This window comes from Camelus bactrianus, chromosome 8 (genome assembly GCF_048773025.1).
Source record: "Camelus bactrianus isolate YW-2024 breed Bactrian camel chromosome 8, ASM4877302v1, whole genome shotgun sequence".
NCBI classification, from domain to species: domain Eukaryota; kingdom Metazoa; phylum Chordata; class Mammalia; order Artiodactyla; family Camelidae; genus Camelus; species Camelus bactrianus.
The window spans coordinates 11,688,303-11,706,290 of NC_133546.1; the positions used below are offsets into that span (position 1 = coordinate 11,688,303).

Here is a 17,988-nt window from a genome sequence, read left to right on the forward strand (position 1 = left end):
CATGAAAGCACTTTTTAATCTGCATGTTATCATACAAGTGCAAGGTGCCACAATTATTATGGTTATAGTTAATACAAACTCTTTAAATAATAATCCGACTGATATAACATATTTTTCTTTACTCATCTAATGTCTAACATTAAAAAACAATCTAGGCGTCAAACAAAAATGTATTACAGAATATGATTGGAAAAATATACATATATCTATGTATGTATATGTATAATTGAATTGCTTTAAAATAGCATTGTAAATCAACTACACTTCAATAAAAAATAAAAATAATGAAAGAGAAAGAAATTAAAAAAGGAATGCAATTGCAGAAGAAACCAGAAAGGGAAGACAGCTCAGTAGTGGTCAGCATCTTGGGTCTGAGTTGGACCTGGACTGATCTGAGCCAAAGGTGGAAGTGTTTTGTAGCCAAGTGGAGTCCGATGAGGGTAGCAACAGGGTCGTGCATGTACAAAGAAATTAATTTGCATCTAGAGCAGACGGAAAATGAATGCCTATGCCTGAGCCTACCTAATGAAGATCCAGAAGACATAGAGATGGCAAGCTGAACATCAGTCAGGCACGGAGCGCTACAGCTGGAGCGACAAGCTAGGCTGGAATGCACGAAAGGATATGAGACCATCTTTTTTTTTTTTTTTTTTTTTCTGTATTGAGTCAGGACATAATTGCTTTTGGGAACTGAATCTGGTTCTTATAAAAAGTAAACTTATTTACAAAACAGAGACAGACTCACAGACACAGAAAACAAACTTATGGTTACCATGGAGGAAAAGGGGTTGGAAGGAATAAACTGAGAGTTTGAGATTTGTAGATACACACTACTATGTATAAAATAGAAAAACAATAAGTTCCTAATATATAGCACAGGGAACTATATTCAATATCTTGTAATAGCCTATAATGAAAAAGAATATGAAAAGATATATATATATAAAAATGAATGACTGTGCTGTACACCAGAAATTAGCACATTGTAAACTGACTATTCTTCAATAAAAAGAAAGAAAAAATAACAATAAAAATAAAATTAGAGGACAAGCATAAATGTAAGAAAAATTTTGAAAGGTGTAAATCTTGATCAGAGGACTAAATCCTGGAGGAGGTAAAAATGAAGAACCCTCCTGGGAATATTTCCCTCTTGCTGAATGGTGAGTCTCATATAATGTCAGAGTGACAGAGTGACAACCCTTTAGGTCATTAATCGGTAGTAAGAAAGGGGTCATTCTCACCTCCATATTTCCTGAAATATCAAGAGCCCTCCAACCATTCATTTATTTTGACAACAGATATTTTTTGAGTATTTTATTGTGCCAGACACTGTGCTAGGCAGATCCTGGAGGTACAAGAAGGAGCAAGGCAGATGTGGTGTGGGCTCTCAGGAAGTGACAGCGTGCCTGTCCCATGCAGTGTGCGCCCACTGTAGATGGTCAGCAAAAGTGGTCACAGTGACTCCCTGCCCTATATTCACAACCTTTTGCTATGTGACTGTAGCTCCTACCATCAGTAGGCAGAGTCTGTTTTCCCACCCTTTGAATCTAGAACCTGCGATCACCGTGAGAACAAGCCAAGGGGAACATGGATGTTGGAAGATGAGGACCCACATGGAACTAGCCATCCTTACCACGGCCAGCCTAGATCAGCTGGCTGACAGCCCATCAAACAGCAGCTGTTGGCCACTGGGTGAGCCCCACTAAGACTAGGGGAACCATCTACCCAGAAGCCCAAATTACTGAGCTATAGAATTGCAAACCAAATAAATGGTTGCTTCAAGAAGCTAAATCTTGGAATGATTTGTTATGCAGCAAAAGCTGACCCCATAGCTTTTAGCTGTGTTAAGTATGACTCAAAGTTTATTTTGGGCACAGATTTTTCTTACATGGATTATCAAATTACCTTGATAACTAACTGCCAACTGTCCACTTGACTTTGCGTTGTAAGGACATGGTCTCAGTGTACAGTTGTCAGAATACAGACACCCTGGGAAGGTTTGATGTTTGATTTCTGATCTTCAGAATATGAAGTTGACTAATGTGCTTGAGGTGTGACATATATAGTATGATATATTTCTTGGAGAAAAATACAAATTACATAAGCAGGACATAAACATCTACAACAGTACAGATGTCAAACAAGCAGTTAAAATGTTAATGAAAATCCAGTTAGCTTTGTTCCCTAACGTGGTGGTTCATGACGCTAAAAAAGAAAAAAAATTAAAACCTGTTGGTCAGATGCTTGGTTTGTACAACTAATCAACTATGTTCTATAGACACAGTGATAAAGTCTCCAATTTTCCCTTAAATCATTTTATTATTTTGATGTAGTGTTGAAACTATCACCAAATTCTTCTGTATTGTTTCAGGTATCTGTGTGTAATTGCCTCGATTCTAACGATGACACGTCAGTGGAGATTAGTAAAAGGGATCTTTGATTTACCTTAATTTTCAAATCTGTCAGAGTGTCTTTTCCTTTTTTCCTGGCAGCCACTCCTCTCTATCCAGCCCTCCCAGCTGGGCATTTTGGGAAAGCAGCCAACTCCAGGGCTAATGCGCTTCTGCTGTTATCTGACGCTCATTCTGCTTCATAGAGGCAGCAATGAAGATAAACCCTAATTGGATGTTATTTTGAAGCAAACCTTTTAGTTACTTAGAACAGAGCTTCCCCAATTAGCTTCCTTTCTCCTCTCTCTGGCTGTGCAAGAACCACACTAATGTGAAACGCTGGATTGGGAGGGGAGTCAAGGGCAGTGTTGGGGCACCTGAAGGGCAGTCATGCTGAACTCAGGGAAGACGCTAAACCAGAAAGGCTGGGAGCTGTATTTCCGGGAGAGCAAGGCAACCAGAGGATGCTGAGAGGATCCGGTGTGAAAAGAGCCCCCAGCAGCGGTCCAGGGTACAATACCCACAGCCACACGCTAAGGTGCCTGAAAGGAGAGGGAGGGTATGAGCAGGTGCTTAAGGAGAAAGAATCAATCCTTGAGAAGGGCCATCATTTTGCTCCAATAGAAATATATTGCTCCAATGTAAAAATGCTTTAACCTTAGTTTAGGACTGAGAGTTTTAAATTGCATTCTTTAACGTATTATTCTCAGCTTAGGGAAAAATCTATTTAAATCCCTACCCTCTTTAAGTTATTCACAAGACTGCTGTAGCCACTGAGAAGGAGAGCTGGTTAGTAAGCGGAGTAGGTTTAGAGGTCTTGATGTGGAAAAAAAATACAGTAGCAGAGTAGAAAGACATTTCTTTCTGAAATGGAATTAGAAGTGAAGTATAATAAGTTAGTAATTACTGTTTGGTTGGAAGTAGGTCTGCCATCATTGCCTCATTACCTTTGGGGCTCCGAGTTCCTGGGTGCATTTTGGCGTTATTGAATATTGAGGGTATGAGGTTTGATGACTCCTATGGCGGATCCACCTGGGCTGTGTTACACCAGTCCTGGGATCAGCTAGTAGGGTGAGCCTGGGCTAGGTTGGGTGGCAGCAGTGGGGGTCACAGGGGACAGCGAGGAGGGGCACAGTGAAGAGAAACAGGGAGGGAGCAGCTGCACCCTCAGGGAACCAGGCTGTCCTTGAACTCCTTGACTTGACTCCCTGCTCATTTTAATGGAACCATCTGTCCTCGCAGTTCTGCCCCCTGACCCTGGGAACTTTATAAAAGGTTCTGACAGGAGGATTTACATTCCTAGGGAGTCTGAATTTGAGTTCTATGTTATAGAATTACACAGGCTGTGATTTTTGGGATGCTGGCATCATTATTCGGAAATTTACTTACTTAAATTAATATTAACAATTTAAGAGACGGATTTGCTTTACAGGTCAGACTCCAAATTTTCCAAACCAGTGGCTTAACAAAATAGCATTAACTGAGGAATGAACTTTTCTCTTTCCTCTTTTTTGATTTCTCTTGTCATTGTACTGTTGTGTATAAATCTTGAATCTTCCATGCAGGCTTCCATCTGTACTCTTCTGTGAATAGAAAGGCATCTTCCAACAAATAGTCACTCCTTGTGATACTAACCTCATCTGGTATGATGAGTGTTATAAAGCTAATTGAATTCTAATCATTGAGTAATATGTTTGTTGTTTGCTCTAGAGTTCAGGTATAAAAGTTTGCAAATCAATGGCTTAACAAAGTTAAGGCCAGTCATTTAATTCTCTTTTCTCTTTTGCTGTGACACTGAGTTGCTGGGAACATCTTGTACCCTTCACCACACGGGGCAAAGTGCTGGCACTTCCACTGTAACTACAGAACCACTGGCTTTTGAGAAGTGAAAGGGACGTTGGAGTGGTATGCATGAAACACCTAACACGGAGGGAGATGAGAAGAATTCTAGGTTAGGGTCACTTCCACAATGTGCTGAAGTCATTAGTTTTGTATAGAAGCAAAGGCTGTGAAGATAGTAGAATTTTTGCAGATCTATGGATTTCTAATTGGTATGTCTCTGTAGCTAAAGGAATATGTACAAAATATACAAAGCTCAGTTTATATAACGAAGTGACTCTGTCACAACGATCATAATTTGCTCCCCTCCTCCCTTGGTCCTCCTACTGACCTCAGTTCCCCAGTTACTGATCCACTTCTAATGGATTAAACTCTTGGATTGCAGCAAAGCTTTAAATTTTTATGTCATCCCCAGCAGGCACACCCAATTCTAGAAGCCTCATACCTGATGGTTAGTCCTGTCCACTGTGTTGGCCGTGGAGGGGTGGTCTCTGGTGTTCTGACGAATTCGCGTGGAGTTTTGCTGCTCAATGGTGGAGGAAGTTGGGATACAGAACTCTCTGAAGCATCGTTTGAAGTTTTCATCCAGGAATGCATAAAGGACTGGGTTCAGGCAGCTGTTTGTATAACCCAGAGCAATGCAGAAGTGCCAGGAAACAGTCTGGAAAGTAGTTTCTGGGATTGTAATCAAGGCTTTAATGATGACGTAAATGTGGATGGGAGTCCAGCAGACAATGAAAACAGCCACAACCACCAGCACCATCCTGGTGATCCTTCGCAGGTTCCTATCCTTTTCTTTGGAGCCAGAGAGCATACGGACACTCTTGAGGCGTAAGATCATCAGTCCATAGCACACTGTAATGATGAGGACCGGCATGATGAAGGCAAAGATGAAAACACAGATTTTCAGCAGGTTTTCCCAGTACCAGGTTGGGTGAGAGAATGTTAGTGTACAATCTATGGAACCTAGAAGTAAAGAATTACAAGGAGGAATTAGCCACAACATTTAATTATGTCATTAATATTAATATTGCCATTTCTCTTTCTAATTTAGAGCCTTGACCTGAGCTAACTTACGGTTATGACTACGCAAGCCAGAAAGGGAAGATTTAAAGAAATTATGTAAGAAACTCAGATCTCTGTTGATTTTTAGGGAAAGTTATTTTTTCCAAATATCTCATTTTCTGGTCCATTTTAAATGACATTAAGCTTTCACTGAGCCAGCAATTATGGACCTCTCACCATGAACCAGATCCTCTGTGGGGTCTATGTTGACGAAAAACATAATCACTGCCCAAAGTCTATAGGAATTTCCAGCTAATGGTTGTTTTCAGTCCACTTTTTGATGGGTGGTTCATTCATTCTGAACTGAAGCCTAAAGGGATAAATTTGTCATGTAGGTGGACACTTGAGATTTTAAAAGAAGGCTCCACTTAACGCTCTTTGGATTTAAGCTCTAATTGCTCTTGAAAGAGTGTGTTCTTAATTTCCCATCATTCTAAGGAAGTGCAGAGAAATTAGGAACCCATAGATTATGGATTGTATTCTCTTTAAAATATTTACTGGCTTAAAATTATAGGGAAAAAAATCTTATTTCAAAATATTCAAAAGTATTTTGCTAGAAAGAATCATTAAAGCTACAGTTTGACTATGGCATTGGACCAGTCCATAAACTCTGTTTGACTCATGACTCCACCAGCAAATCTGTCCCCAGAGCCTCCATCCCTCAGGCTGCAGCGTCACTCACCATGCCGGTACTTCGTTGTCGCCATGAACATCACAGGCAGACCAATGGCTGAAGAGAGGATCCAGTTGCAGACATTGACGATTTTGGCATTGCGGGGAGTGCGGAAATCAAGGGCCTTGACGGGATGGCAGACTGCAATGTAGCGGTCAACGCTCATGGTACAGAGGGTGAATATGCTGGTGAACATGTTGTAGTAATCTATGGAGATCACAATCTTGCAGAGGATGGTTCCAAACGGCCATGTTCCCATTAGGTAGTTGACACTCTGGAAGGGCAGGGTACTGGTTGCTAAGGCATCTGCCAGAGCAAGGTTGAAAATATAGATGTTGGTGGCGGTCTTCATTTTGGTGTATCTAGGAAATGAAAGAAAAGTAGCGGCAGAGTCAGAAAAAGATGTCACAGTGTGAAATGCAGTAAAGCTTCCAACCAAACAAAAGAAAACAATAACAGAAAACAAACAAAAACAAGTACAAAGATTAGTGAAAGGCATTTGAGGTTAGATACAGCAGAACTATTTTCCAATTCTGGATTAGCCATTTATAACCATATGCCTATGGACTAAATATATAATTTCTCTACATATCAGTTTTCTTCCCTGTATAATGGTTATAAGAATGGCTGCCATGATTTATTGAGTTTTTTCCCCTTGCTTTTTTTTTTTTTTTTTTTTTTTTTTTTTTTTTTTTAGTGTGTGTGTTTTTGTTTGTTTTTTGGAATGTGCCAGGCACTGTGATGGGTGTAACAGACACAGGGAGCACTCAGTCAAGTATTCAGACACTGGGTAATAATACATTTTAATTTTAAATACATAGAAAAATTTCAGACATATGATTAAAGTTATAGAACAATGAAACTGTGCAAGAGTGTATATGTGTGTACATGTACACACAGATACACGTACACACACAAATATACAAGTATTATGGGGGCAGAGAGATGAGGCAAAGGGAACAGTAGGGGTAAGAGAGGGAAAGAAAGAAGGCATCTTAGAAGTGTAGATGCACAAGTTTAATCTCACCGTTGGTGGCAGTAGGTCATTCCAGACAGAGAGAGAAAAAGATCCAAATAAAGGCAGAGAGTTTAAATGGCATGATGTGTGTGTTTGGCCTCACACACATAACATCCCACCAGGACTGACAATGAATCTGACAGAGGAGGAACACAGAGGCTAGTTCCCAGACGGGCTTGTGCACCGCGGTAGGAGGATTAGACTTTATTCAATCTGTGTTGGGGAAGCTAAGATTGCTTTGTTTTTATTGTTTAATAGCTTTATGGAGGTGTGTAATTAAAGTGTACAATTTAACAAGTTTGATAAATGTACACACTTGTGAAACCATCGCCATAATCAAGATCAGGGAGTGGTTTGCACACTCAGTTGGACCGCTTCCTGTTTTCGCAAACAGTTCCATTGGCACATCCTCACACTCACTTACTTACTTCTTACCTATGGCTGTTTTGATGATGCATTGGCAGAGTTGAGTAGTTGCCACAGAGACCATATGGACTTCTGGGAAAAGAGTATATTATTTTAAAATAATTAAACCTGAGAGGAGGAAAGGTATGCAGTTGTTGGAAGAGCCTGTCTGAAAATGAACTCAACCCAGAGGATGTGGATCCGAGACAGTGAGAGGGAAACCCATACCTAAAGTCAGGTCTTCCTTGGATTTTTTATTTACATGATACAATAAATTGTTTCTAATCTTTATCTTATGTTAATTTATTTTTCAGTTACATGAAATTAAGAGTCTAACTCATTCAGTCCAAGATGGCTGTTGGTTTGAGGGGATAGTGTTACAAGCACATTTGTTAAGGGCCTAATTCAGTGTCTGGGAAAGTTCTTGTTGTTTTGATTTCACCAGGAAGCTGAAATTTAAAGGAAGATTTTAAGAACCTCCTCTGAGCCAATAGGCTTGAATTATTTCTTGAGCTCTAAAATTCTAATACCCAATCTAGTCTACTTTAATTGCAAAAGGTGCATTACTGCCAAAAATGCTCCCCATTTTCAGATTTGGGGCTTTTTGACTTGCTTTAGAAGTTTCACTTCCTTAAAGGATGTAAAAAGGAAAAGGTAGGGAAAGCCACTGAACTTGAGGAGACATAAATCAGTTTGATTAAAGTGAAGACTCCAAATACGGTAAACATAAAAAGATAATTTAGACAAGTTCCTCCAAAGTACAAAAACAAAATAAAAAAAATGACTTTTAAGATATTGGAATAACTGACCTTGATGCTTAAGAAATTTAAAAAATTTTTAATGCTGTTCATGAGCATGAATTTCTCCTGTGAAGCAGAAAAGAAACAGTCTCCCAAAACCTTGTAAGCGCCACCATACACGATGGACCTGCAGGATGTGGAGGCACGCTTGATTGCACTAGTCACTTTCCCAGCCAGCAGACCTTACATTTCACATCTTATCTTTAGTGGAATGTTTTATGTTAACTAATCAGGTTCTTTATTGTCAGTTGATGACTCATCATACTTCTAACCTTTTCTTCAGGCTCATCTTAGCACTAGATACTTACTGATGTATGGTCGTTTCAGTTAAAAATAAAAATCCTTTCCTTCTCCAGAATGAGATGTTTGTGAAACAAAATGAGGTTAGGGTCCTACATCACAAAAGGAAAAGTGAGCATTTATCTATCAAAGCTATTTCCACTGGCATTTTACAGGAGCAATGGTGTTTAATTTTCTCAATTTATCCAAAGTGCCTTCTTCTAAAGATAGCCAGTATTCTTATCCCAATTACTCACACTTTGAATCACAGCAACATATAAAAGAGAGTCCAGCAGTTTCCTAAATAAGTGAAAGAAATTATATAAGGCTAAAGGTTTGGAAACGCCAGTTGCCTCCGGCATATCTCTGAAGGCTTTGATCTGAAGGGATAGTCCGATTAGGAAAGGGGTCATGCAGTCCAGCAAACACGAGCCTTTCCTTCTCCTCTGTTCTGATAGGAGGTGCGAGCATTGCCCCAGGAAAGTCACGTGAAAGATCAGAGTCACGCTACAAGCTGTAGGTGTATACCAACCAGAGTTAGCAAGCGTGCCAAAGAGGTGAGCCGAAGGAAGGCTTGCCTGTGCTGCTCAGTTTACCTGGTGGGTCTGAGTGGAACACCTGGGTAGCAACACACAGCCCTTTCCCCATCCTTTGTACCTATTACTCCTTAATGCATCATAAATGAGTCTAGTGGCAAAGTGGGCAAAATGAACTGGGATGGATATATGACACGTTCTTGGAGTCTCACCTGGACTACAGGGCCTTCCTGACACCAACTGCTCCTGCTGTGCCCACGCATTTGGGTCTTTCCCTCTGGCTAGTGGGCCAAGCTATTTTTTCCTTTCTAGTTATCCCATTGAAATTGTCCTATGTATGTATCAAAAAATTTTTTGTAAATGATTGAATAGCTTATTTGTTATATGAATCCAAATGAATTACAATGCAATTGTTTTAAAAATGTATTCATCTCAGGACCTTTAATGCTTGACCCATTAAAGTGATTTTATGAAGCTTCCAGATGCTGCGTTAGGCAAGAGGCATTATGAAGCCCGTTCCATTGGCAGCTCTCCTATTCTCCCGTGTTGCGTACATACCTTTAGTTTGTAAATGTCCTTCCTTTTTTGTGGTTCTAATGCCTATTTACCTTCAGACCCATTCTTCATGTCATTTCTCCAACAATTACCACTTACCAAAACATTATTGATTTTGACCAACTTGTGCTAAATGAAGCCACACTGAATAAATGACTCCTGTATACCCAATGGGATAGGCTTTGCAAACCTTTCTTGTCCTGTTTTTGTTTTTGAGTTAATTCTTGAATTGTGCTGACCCTGTCTCCATCCAGAAATAAAACTGGCCAAGGATGCTTGAAAAGAGGAAGAACATATTCCAGAGTCCAGCTTGCTAGTTTTGTTCCCCATTATGCATTTCACATTCCTTCTGCTGCGTATTTCAGGCGGTCACAGTGGAAGCATTTGGGGTGTACAGGAGACTTCTGCCTCTTTTGGGGCTGGTTTTCTGCCCTTTGGTGTTTTTACCAAATGGAGTTTTTCTTTCTTTCTCCCCCTACCTTTTGTTAATATCAGTGAAGAAGGAAGATACTCAACTCTGTAAGGATTCATGAGGTCCTTTTGTATATTCAGCCTTGTGCTTGGATGGATGCCTTTTCCCATCTGCCATGACTTTTACGTCCACCAACCCTCAACAGAGAAATTCACATTTTTAGTGGAGGAGAAATCTCCCTAGAGTGTCATTTTTTTTAACACTCATGATTAATTGAATAAATACTATAAAATAAAGGCACTTGTCGTACATTTTAGGTTATTATTTAGATGAGGACAGTGGTCATATGCGTACCTACTTGAATTTTTCCTTTATTACCCATTCCATTCTGATGTCTCAGGCAAACACGTGTGTGTGTGTGTGTGTGTGTGTGAGAGAGAAAGAGAGAGAGAGAGAGAGAGAGAGAGAACGAGAGAGAGAGAAAGAGAAAAGGTTGAAAACGACCAAAACCAGTGATATACTCTCGTTAGCTATTAACACAGAAAGAGGCCATATATTAGTTTATTTTCTGTTATATTCACCACTAGCTTAGTGAAGGAGGAAACTGGGGATTTCTCCCTTTGTTATAAAATATTCTAAAACACTTCATTTACATTTATTGCAAAGTGGTTTTATGCAATCAATGACCAGATTTTCAATAAGCTTATACTAGCTAAAGAAGATCTCTGAGCCCTGCAGACTGGAAAGTGACTATTGTTTGCTAATTTGCCCCCAAACAGAAAACTTTGAGAGGCTTACAGGAAATTAAACAGTGTGGTACCTCCTTCCGGAGGTCAATTGCCTCTTGCCGTCTCTGTCATGGGAGTCTAACGACCATCAGAGTCTTTTGGGCTGAGTGGTAGGTACACTCTCTGCTTCCACACCCACTTCTTTTTTTTTGTTCTCTATATTCCTACTTTCCTCCTACTCTATGTCCCATTAGTGACAATTTGTGAAAAAAAAAATCCTTCAAATGGAATAAGGACAAAAATCTGCTTTCTTTCTTTCTTTTCTTTTTTTTTTTTTTTTAAATCTGCTTTCTTGAAGCAATGGGTGAACTTTATAAATAGAAAATATGAAGCGAATAACCGATCATATTTTTATTTTTGCATTTGGTGCTAGAAAAAAAATCAGCAAAATGTGTGGCACCTTTTGATAATTGCATAGAATTCTAATGGCACTAGAATCTAATGCATTTCTATTGTGCTAAGTCTCCTGCAGATCCCAACATTTCATTCTTTGTTGGCTTCCTATTTGTCTATTTTCTTCTTTATTTCTCTTATTTTATGGCATGCATTTTTGCAAAGCTCCTCAAATCCTCTTTTTAGAATTGGGAACAGAGGTGGAGGATGGGGAGAGAAGAGGACCAGCCATCAATGCGGAGGGAGGAAAGGAAATGAATGGAGAGACTCTTCCATTATGCCCAAGAGACTTTCTTAACCATTTTTTTGCATTACGCTCTTTGGAAGTGCTTATTTCCTGCTTTATTTGATTTCTGAACATTTTACTTCAGGACATAAATAGCATTTATCTCATCATAAGCGTATGTGAAAAAAAATAATGTTTTGTTTCCTTGATTCCTGTATTCTGTGGTAAAAAACATTTATGTATGATAGAAAGATATAAAGGATCATGCTAAATCCTCTGATGTATGTAAACCCTTTTAATTGGATGAAATATTCTTATCTGTGACTTTAGAGTTTTGTTTCCTGAAATACAGATTATTTATCTCTTTAGACCAAATCACATCAAAAAAAAAAAAAAAAGTTCAGCATCAGAACTCCAATCCCAGGAGCTAGAACCCTTTGCTTTGTAGGTAACAATGTTTATTTTTATTCTTAAGGCCTGGTTTTTAAAATTTAGAAACACTTTAGCTTTCAAATATGGGAGTTCTAATGGAAAAGGAAATTTCTTTTATGTTAGGATCTGAAAGTTTTGTACATAAAAAATAATCAAATGTGCATTACCACTAACATCAAATCATGGTATATCCCTAGTATTTCTTTTATATTGAAGGAACAAAAGAGAAAACTTCAAAATGTGATACAATTCTACCAATATCAATGTTAGACAATAGCTTTTTGAAGAAGTGCCAGCATATGCTGTAGGTTATAGATGTTTAGAGGGTACAGGCTATCAGAATTATTATCTGCTCCACTTAGTTCAACAAATGTGAGGCTTCATCTCTGCTTGTGATGATGTTCGTATAACCACTCAATACAAGTATGACATGAGAGGCAGCATGAGAAAATTAAAACGTAATTAAGTCATCCATCTGACAGAGAACCCAGCATCGGGTGGGCACCACTAAATGGAATTGAGTACAAGAAGACGACTTTGGATTATCTTATTTTTTTATGGTAAGATGAAACATACTTTTTTTTTTTTTTTCAGGGAACCAGTGGCTTTTGAAGTAAAAGTGAACAAAGAATATTCCTTTTTGCTTTGTCAATTTGTTGTCAAATTAAAAAGAGTTTTGGCCATAGAAGGTCATGGAATGATGAGAAGTAAGATCTGAAAGGGGCTTTCTAGACCGCATTGTCTGATCACCTTCTTTTATGGTGAAAGAACCTAGGCACAGAGAGATGTACAAATGTTTGAGACCTGTTCCCACCCCCACCCCCATTTCTCTAGGATCCATTTAAAACTAAAATGAACCTTTCGTGCTGTGATTGTATTGCGGGCCATGTGTATTTCTGGATGTGCTTTGCTGATACACTCAACCCACTGTGTAGCTAAAACAAGGTGGGCATACAAAGCTTTTTAATCTGTTTTTTCAAAGATGCCCATGCTGAGAGTATCTTGAAAATTCTGAGACATTTTCTCATTATATTGAATGTTGTAACAGAATCATTTTTTAAAAGGAAAACTGCGTTTGCTCTGTTTCCTTTGCTTTACTCTCTCACAATCCATGATTTAAACCTATCAATTCTGTGTACTTGACTCACAGCCTCTCTCTTAAGTTCCGTGTGTACCTTTCCAACTCTCTTTTGGACATCTGCCGCCTGCTGTGGGCTCCTTGAATGCAATATTTCTCAAAGTGTGCTTATTTTTTCTTACCTACCACCACCACCGCCACCACTACCATCACCATCATCACAATTAGTAATAGCCAAATGATCAATAACATCAGTGAATAAGATGTAACAAATGGACAGTTGAGATAATTAGGAAGACAAAAGTTAACTACATTTTTAGAAACAAGAAATAAAGGAAGAAGGGTGTAATATGATTCAAATTCTAGAATGCAAGAATGGACAGATGGCAATAACATCATTTAACATAGATGGGAGAGAGGAAAAGCAGATTTGGGATTGACAGAGAGTTTGATTTTGAGTGTATTATGTTGTGGGACGAAAGAAAAATGTCCATTAAGCACCTGAATATATATTTGCCACTCAGCTGGAGTAATTCATTTATAAGTCGTCAGCCTCTAGATGGTAATTCCAATCACGCAAGTGGATAAAGCTGCCTTTTGGTATGATGTAAAATGTGAAGAATGTGAAGACAGAGAAAAACAAAGTTCCACAAAAGGACAGAAAAGAAGAGAGGGAGAGAAGAAAGGAGAGAAAGAGGAATTATGAATATGTTATACACGATGCATCAGAATGTGCAGGGAAGAGAAATGAGTTTTAAAATGTCAGAGCAGGAAGCTAGTCTGTGGATAAGACTTCTAATCACCAGACATACATTTTTTTGTAAATGAGGGATTTGGATTTTAATCAATATTCAACAAAATGGTCCTTTTCTATCATGACTGTATTTGATTGTAAAATGCAATTATTCATAGACTACAACTCTTGTTGGTGATTGTTTGAAATAGAATAGAAATCATATATTTTATGTATCCTAATATATTATTAGATTGCATCTTACTTATATGATACATGTGTTCCTTATAAATCTTACAGCTCACGTAAGAAACAAATTTGATAGAAATTTCCCCAGATTTGACAAGCCTAAAAATTTACAACTCAATATACATTTGTAGACTAGAAATAAACTTTTCTATAGTGTCAGTAAAAATAAATAAATTTTGATCAACTATGCCAGAGGAAAAATTAAATAATTTTTCTACTTTCCTATAGAAAATGATAATGCAAAATTATTATCAAATGATGAGGCATTTGAAAAGTATGCTGCCTAAAATTTAGGAAAGTATTACAGAGATATGGCAGGAAGTTAACTAATAAAAATTTAATTTTTCTAGATTTTGTGATGTTTGTAGTATTTTTTTTTTTTTTTTTGGCTTTTCAAACTTTGTACTTTTCATGATTTTTCAATCTAATTATTTGCTTTGATTTCTAATCTTTATTTGTAATCTTATATCATTTTCTTAAAGAAAGCTCCAAAGTGTATGAGCTTTGAGCTGCACCTCACATATTCTGAACCCATCCCTGGCCACAACTCCGCTCCGGGTCACGGCTCTTCCCGAGATTCAACGCGTGATCGCTCTGGTTTCTGCCCTGGACATCCTGCCACTCTGAGGGCTCACTTACTGCAGGTGGCGGGGCTGCCGCTAGATGGCACAATAGTGCTCCCCGCCAATAATCTACACCTCATTTTGGGGTCTTCTCCATATACTGTAGTCCCTCAGCATCCGTGGTGGATTCCCTGGATGCACAAGTCCCTTATGTACCATGGCATAGTGCAGTCGGACCCTGCATATTTGCAGGTTCTGGGTGGGCAGATACTGAGGGCGGACTGCACTCTGCCTAGCTCTGCCTTGACACCATTTTTGCCGCACTGTAACTATCTGACTGGATCTGCATGGGATAACGTTGTGAGGCATCTCACTGCAGAATTCCAGCCAGGCATGAAGTCTCATCTCTCATTTTGTATTCACGATCGTATTTTTTTCATATTTTACTTTTTTTATTTGATTGAAAATTGGTTATTTTTGCATATATATATATATATATCTTTAAAGTAGTCAGTTTACAATGTATCAATTTCTGCTGTACAGCTCAATGCCTCAGCCATACATGAGCATACATACATTTGTTTTTCTACTCCATCTTTCAACCAATTTAAGTTAATTTACTTTGTACTATCTCTCAATAGGTTCCAACATCAGCAGAGAAAGTAGGAGTGATATTTAATATGACCATTTAGGTGTTCATATTGCCCACTAAGAATTTCTCTATCATTTTCAAAAATTTATGTTTGGCTCTTCATTGATTTATTGAGTTAACATACATTTTAAAAAAATAATTTTTGAAAGGTGCTCTGGAGTTCAGAAGCCAGGAGTAAACTCTTGCGTCTGTTCTCAGTCATCCTGAAAATGAAAGATTGTTTTGTATTCACTTTTAGTTTGAGTATTTAATAGAGGCAAATCTTGTACTATGAATGAACTTGAGAATGAATTTCAATCTTTTGCACGCCTGCACATGAAATCTTAGTGCTGTGTAACATAGATGTGGATTATACTAGTATTACCTGTTTGTTGGTTTGTCTGTAAGCTTGTGGAGTAAAGGGACCAGACTCAACCTGTACTCCACTGCCTGCCTGAGCAATGGGATCCATTTCTATATAATTTCTTTAAATATGAAATTTATGTTCATCTCATGTTCCTAAGGGGTTTCCCACCCCTTAAGAATAAATCATACCTTCCCATTCCATCTTATTATTTCCACATGATCTCTATTTTTATCCCTCCCCTATTGCCAGAGGTAAAGAGAGGAAGACATGTAACAGTAATGAGGTTGAGTAATAGTGAAAGAATGAAAACCCCTGACAGCTTTCAGGGAGCAAGTGCCTAGTTGCTGACAGACAGGTTGTATTCCTTTGTGGAACATCATTCTATAGAACATCAACCTCAGATGAGGACTGTTCATGACTGTGATGAAACAAGAAAAAACAAGTGGACTCTGTAAACTTGCCTGATCAGAGATAAGACCACAATCACCCATAACTGTCAAAATACCAAATATCTCCCTTTCCTGCTTAACATTAAGTGACTGCTGCTTCTTATTCAATGACAATTCTAGCCCCACTCTGTTAATTGTGCCTCCTAGATAAAAAAAGAAATCTTTGATGCCCATGTGTCAATTTCCTCTTGCTTTGAGACAGCACCCTATCTAGATAGACCCCAGCGTCCTTGAATCCTCTTCTAAACCACCAAACATAAATTAGAATCCCTGTGGTGTTCTGTCTCCCTTGCTGCAGCGAGCTTAATTGACCTAATTTCATTTGTCTCCAGGTGTATTCCTGGTGGCTTTTGGTTGGTGAGGGTTGACAGTAGAGTGTGCCTGTGTTAGGAGCTTGTACCAGCGGCGGCAGGCAGACAGCAATCAGCAACTGGGGGCAAGCATTAGGAATTTTCCAGTGATGGCCACAGGCCACGTCGAGGGCATTGTAGCTTCAGCAGCTGCCTGCACCACTGGAATCCTGGCAAATACATTCACCCAGTGTCCACCTGTAGCAGGTAGAATCCATTCCAGGTGGGGCTGTGGATGCCCATTTTGATACTATCTCACCGTTTTTGTTTTTTAGGACTTCTCCCCTCTTTCAGAGCCCACCATCCTGTTCTGCATCTTTAACTGGATCCTAATCATGCCCCAGGTTAACTCCTTTCTCCTCCTAACTCCTTAACTCCTATATGCATTCCAACCCTTCAAGCACTGTTGAATGTGGGTCTTTAGAAGTCATCAAAGCAAAAACCTGCTTGCTCCATTGTAATCAACTGGTTTATATTTATTGTGCTTATTTTTTAGTATCTTTTAGAGATATTTTACATTTTAAAATGACTATCTGATGTTCCCTTAATTAAAATCTAAAGTATTAGGGGATTAAGGAATAAAAGTCTTCCTTTCAGGGAAGGACCATCCATTCCTGGCAATTCTCAAGTCATACCAATTATTTACTTAATCTTAAGAGCAAGGCCAACCTAATTTAAATGCTGTGAATCCACACAGTGGTGAGTAACTGAAACTACCCCTTGCTTATGTTAATTTTCTCCCAGTTTGGCTACTTAATCAGGTTAGGAGTGAAACACTCCGGCAGAGCCTGGTAGGAAGAATGCTGGGTTTGGAATTAGGATACACAGATCTGAGCTCAGTGTCTCGCGAGCTTGGCCAAATGGCTGGTCTTCAATTTCCACAACTATAAAGGGGTGACTCTATTACCATTAAAACAGATTAGATGACGATGGCGAGCAAGAGGTAATTAAAAACATTTTTTTTGGCTTACAACTGTAACCAACATTTATGGAATGTTTACTTTGTGCCAGGTATTGCTGTAAGCAGTTTGCTTGAATTCTCTTGCTTAATTTTTGTAACAGACTTAAAAGTTGCATACTATCACTTTTTTTTGGTGGATGAATAAACTTTTATGGAGGTTAAATAATTAGCTCAAAGTAGCAGTGGCAGAGGCAGAATTTAAATCCATATCTATTTGTTACAGTTTATGCTCTTCACTATTACATGTACTGCTACAATACGCACCATGTAATACAAGCCATCTGTATGATAAATAATAACTTTTATAAGGTGCAGTAAGGTTTATGAACACTTCTATATACATTTGTGTAAACTGATGTTCACAAAAATCCTATTAGTAGCTAAAACAACTATAATTATTATTTCTCTTTTGAGAGAACTGAGGTTTAGAACTGTTGTCAAGGACAAAAATGCTTAACATTGTGCAGTTGAAATACCTGGGTGTTTATTGCTATGGAAGCAAAACACCTGGATAATTTGGATTTTTTTATTTCCTGTGTGTGTGTGTGTGTGTGTGTGTGTGTGTTCATCCTATAGACAGAACCACTAGCAGTGTTTAATAATAGCACAACATGTTGGAGAGAATTATACACCAGGATACTGTGTAGGGAGTGGAAATAAGAATGTTCTCATTGCTCCTGAGTTTTGCAACCAAGATTTAATTAAGATCCACAAAGACTTAATTTCAAATTTCATTTGTCAAGACTGTTGAAGAGCATTCACTGCTTATCCCTTTTAATGTGTCATAGCACCTGCT

The 17,988-nt window shown here is 38.5% G+C and overlaps 1 protein-coding gene across 2 annotated transcripts in view; it reads right to left on the minus strand.

The window, feature by feature from the left end:
• OPRM1 (opioid receptor mu 1) overlaps positions 1 to 17,988 on the minus strand; it is a 144,615-nt gene that overhangs the window by 109,081 nt on the left and 17,546 nt on the right. Inside the window, exons 2-4 of one of the 2 annotated variants that reach the window (XM_074368127.1) lie at positions 5,977 to 6,329; positions 4,675 to 5,195; positions 1,974 to 2,018 (exon numbers count right to left, since the gene is read on the minus strand). In XM_074368127.1, the coding sequence (XP_074224228.1) occupies positions 1,974 to 2,018; positions 4,675 to 5,195; positions 5,977 to 6,329 (919 nt within the window). Of the gene's footprint in view, positions 1 to 1,973; positions 2,019 to 4,674; positions 5,196 to 5,976; positions 6,330 to 17,988 lie in introns of those variants that run through there. The other variant, XM_045524708.2, reaches the window with a different exon arrangement.